Here is a 3,815-nt window from a genome sequence, read left to right as displayed (position 1 = left end):
AAACGTCACATCTTCATTTCCATTTTTATGAAATTCAAGGACGTTAAATGACACATCGCTCTATCCATCTGTTTCGCCTCCAAACTTCGTGCCGTTTTTCCACCTATTCTTCTCCCCTCACTTGACATTTCCCGACATTTATTTTGGTCTTTACTAATAGAGCCATAATGTCCTTGGAAGTCAAGGACAGTCAAAGACATCTTTCCAACATCGAGACTTGAATTCGTAAATTTAAACGCACTCTATATATTTTAAGACATGGACTCCTAAACGAAGAGCTAAATGATCATGAATTTGATTAACTGGTTTCATGATTGTAATTAAGTCACAAGTGGTTTATAATTGTGTAACCATCCGTGTTAAAATCGTTAAATTTCATATACGTTTAAGAAAACTCATGTGTTTTGCATCTTGAGCGAAACCTTCTCCAACTTAGAAGCTACAACAATAACACCATCATGTATACATGTTGATCAAAAGAGTATGGCAAGTTGGCAACGGTGCATGAACTATATTTCACTGTATCGCAACCCAAGTCCTCAACAGTAATATTTATCTCAGAGGCCTACTAAAATGGGCCCTTATATGAGAGATAGGTCTTCAAGGCCTACTTAGATATCTCGTGAAAATTTTCTTTTTGTAAACCTAAGTAGATAATTTATATATATAATGTTTGGATTTTTCTGTTCTTCTGACAAGTGGCATGAAGTTTTTGCAACACGTGTCATCCATATATTTTTTTTACATTTTAGGTCCTTTTTTTTAGATTATTGCAATTTGGCCAAGTACTTTCTAATCGTGAACTACCTAATCATTTTAGCACTAACTACTATCGTATGAAGTTTGATAATCTATATTATTGTTCACTAAAATTCAAGATGAATAAAGAAATACAAAAATTTGATCCTTTTCAAATAGCTCCAGAATAGATATATACGGAATAGAAATATTCCAACCGCCTAAGTATAGAAATGAACATAAATAAAATAATCGAAATGTATTTTACATATTTAATTTATTCACAACTAAAAATAACTTAAATTTTTGTTATTTTATTATTTTTAACCATTTTCTATTATTTAATTTATAAATTATATATTTATTTAACTATTAAAAATATAAAATGACCAAATTAATAAGAAGAAATTATAGTGCAATACATAATTTAAACATAAAACTTCCACAGTCAGAGAAAAAAAATAAAATAACATAGTAACACTAACTCAATAAATGTTTGGAGCTGAAAAAATGTCAACAAAGAAGACTAACTTATCCCATCTTACCATAGAATGTCTTGGCTAGAACAAACAGATGTCAGAAAAAGGTAAAAAGATAAAATATGAGACAAAGTAATCCCAAGAACACAAAGGATCGCGATCAAGCGCCAGCGCAAAAAACCAAAAAACCGGGTCAGAGAAAGAATAATCATCGGAAGAACAAAGTCACCACAAGAGACGTGATCAGCGATGAAATGTGCAATGAGATGAGAGAACAAAGAGATAAAAATAGACAAAATGAAATCAACAAACCGTGGAGCCATCCTTGAGCTATGAAAAAAAAACATAGAAGTCAGATCACCAAACGCAAGATCTTGAAAACCAAGACGAGCATAGACTATTGACGGCAAACCATCGACGAGGAAAACAACATCATTGACAACTAAACGCTGACCCAACCCAACGAGATATAGTTTCTAATCTTAGCTAAAACCTAAGGAAAAATAGGACCAATATTGACCGAAATAACATACAACACCGTAAGAAACAACCGCATAACATGAAACTAATATGCCTGATTTATAACAAATACCAGACAATCTCACATAAAAAGAAGGTGAGGAAAAACAAGAGCACGGAGGTGAGTCTTTTCTCGGTGATGGTGAGAAGCACTACAAAGCACTACACACCGGAGAGGTAAACGAAATACATAGATGGTTATGACTCAATGTCAAGGATGTGAGAGGGTGCAAAAACACCTAAAAAGAGTAATGTTCAAAAATGTGAAAAATTAAAATACAATTTTGACGCCGTTAATCTTAGAATCAACAAATGCCTAAAGAAAAAGTTACTGAAATTCAATATGTTTTACATTAGAAACTCAATTCACCACTAACAAATAGTATTATACATACAACAACAAATTATTAAAAAGATAAACACATAATATATTAACTTATTACCTACTACATAACATAATAAAAATATCAAATAATACTCTTCACGAATAAATATGGACCACATAATCACATCATCGGAAAATCATATTTAAGAAAAATAAAACCATCTAAACTCAATAAAGCATTGTTTTTTTCAAAGCATTGTTATATTGTTCAACAAGGAGGAAGAGTAAAATAATCATCGACACAACATTTGATTGTCTTTCTATAAGACCACAAAACTTTTTTGATATGTTTTTTGAGTTAGTAATGAAGCAAAAAGAGTTTGCTCATTATGCAGAGAAACTTATATTAATCCTCGAAACCTGTAGAAATTTGTTTACATGGTCACTCCTTGCCTTCAGGTTTAGCTTCAGCTTCTATTGGTTTCTCCTCCGTGTTCACCGCCTTCTCCTCCTTCACCGTATCTTTGGTCACCGGAGTCATTAGAGAATCGAATTTATCTGATTTCCCCAATACAATCTCAATCTGAACATCAGTTCAAAAAAAAATTCTCAATCTGTACATGTCACAAATGCAATATAATAAAATCGAAAATACTTTAATAATAAGATCTTAGTTAAAGCTATTTTAAGAGAGAAATAAATGACTGGCCTTGGCCTTCTGAACTACTCTCCCTTTGTTCTCGTCCTTCATTCCCACTGTTGATGTCAGAACTTCTGTTTGTTTGTTTCACACAAATGAAATTTTCAGCAAAAAATAAAATAAAATAAGGAAGAGATAAAGTTAATGAAGAAACGACGTTATACTTACTCTTCTCTGTTGCAAGTCCATTGTTCTTCAAAATTTCTGAGATAGTTACCACTGTTGTGATCGCTGCATATACACAATTAATCATTATATATATGAAACGTAGTATTTAAAGCACACACGGAGAAAAACAAAGTGAGATAAAAATAAAAATAAAGAAAATCGAAAATGGTTGTAACTTGTAAGCAACCTACCCATTCCAAGTGCAGAAAGCTCGACCTCGTTGTGCTGTTGAATGTACCTCTGCATTAGATACACACGAAAATAATGAAATCCTAATCAATTTACAGTCACTAGATTCATATATAAATCGGTTGCTTGACCACCAAGAAACCTTTGTTATGATAAAATGTAACGATTGTTCTTTTTTTTTTGGCACTTACCTTGGCGAGATTAACGTAGAAGAACAATGGTTTCTTAGTGTTAGAAACTTGAATCCTGTTCTTCTTATGAGTTTCCACGGCGGTTGTTGTTGCTGAGACAATGAGGTTGGTCGCCGGAGATGGCGCCGGTGCATGAACCGGAGTTGCTACTTCCATCGCCATTATAAGTCTTTCGCTCTTCTCTTTTTTGGGAAATTTAGAAAAGAGTTAAAGAGGCGTGTAAACCATTATAAACAGCGCTTCGAGGTGATTGTAAGTGACGCGTGTTCGTCGCCGGGTTGTCCGTTGACCGAGCAAGAGAGAAAAACGGATCATCTGGCTTCCAAGTATATGCTTATTTGCATTTCTCACGATTTTTTTTTTTTTTTTCCTCACGATCTACTTTGTGGACTCCGTATTAATTTCTTTAAAAAAGAGTAGAAATAAATAAATAAATACTACTAAACTTACTTAAGAACATTAAAGATAAGTTCTTCTTTGAAACTGTAAAATGCTACGGAACGGAA

The 3,815-nt window shown here is 33.0% G+C and overlaps 1 protein-coding gene across 1 annotated transcript; it reads right to left on the bottom strand.

Annotated features, from left to right (window-relative positions):
- Positions 1-2,320: 2,320 nt before the first annotated feature.
- Positions 2,321-3,492, bottom strand: LOC106305126 (uncharacterized protein At2g34160-like). Its single transcript, XM_013741498.1, has 5 exons — positions 3,310-3,492; positions 3,121-3,169; positions 2,930-2,992; positions 2,771-2,835; positions 2,321-2,644 (listed from the first exon to the last, which is right to left on the bottom strand). Exons 1-5 carry the CDS (start codon positions 3,469-3,471, stop codon positions 2,504-2,506), a joined length of 480 nt encoding a protein of 159 aa, XP_013596952.1. The 5' UTR covers positions 3,472-3,492; the 3' UTR covers positions 2,321-2,503.
- Positions 3,493-3,815: the final 323 nt, after the last annotated feature.

This window comes from Brassica oleracea, chromosome C7, assembly GCF_000695525.1.
Source record: "Brassica oleracea var. oleracea cultivar TO1000 chromosome C7, BOL, whole genome shotgun sequence".
Classification (NCBI taxonomy): domain Eukaryota; kingdom Viridiplantae; phylum Streptophyta; class Magnoliopsida; order Brassicales; family Brassicaceae; genus Brassica; species Brassica oleracea.
This window is presented reverse-complemented; position numbering and strand designations above follow the sequence as displayed.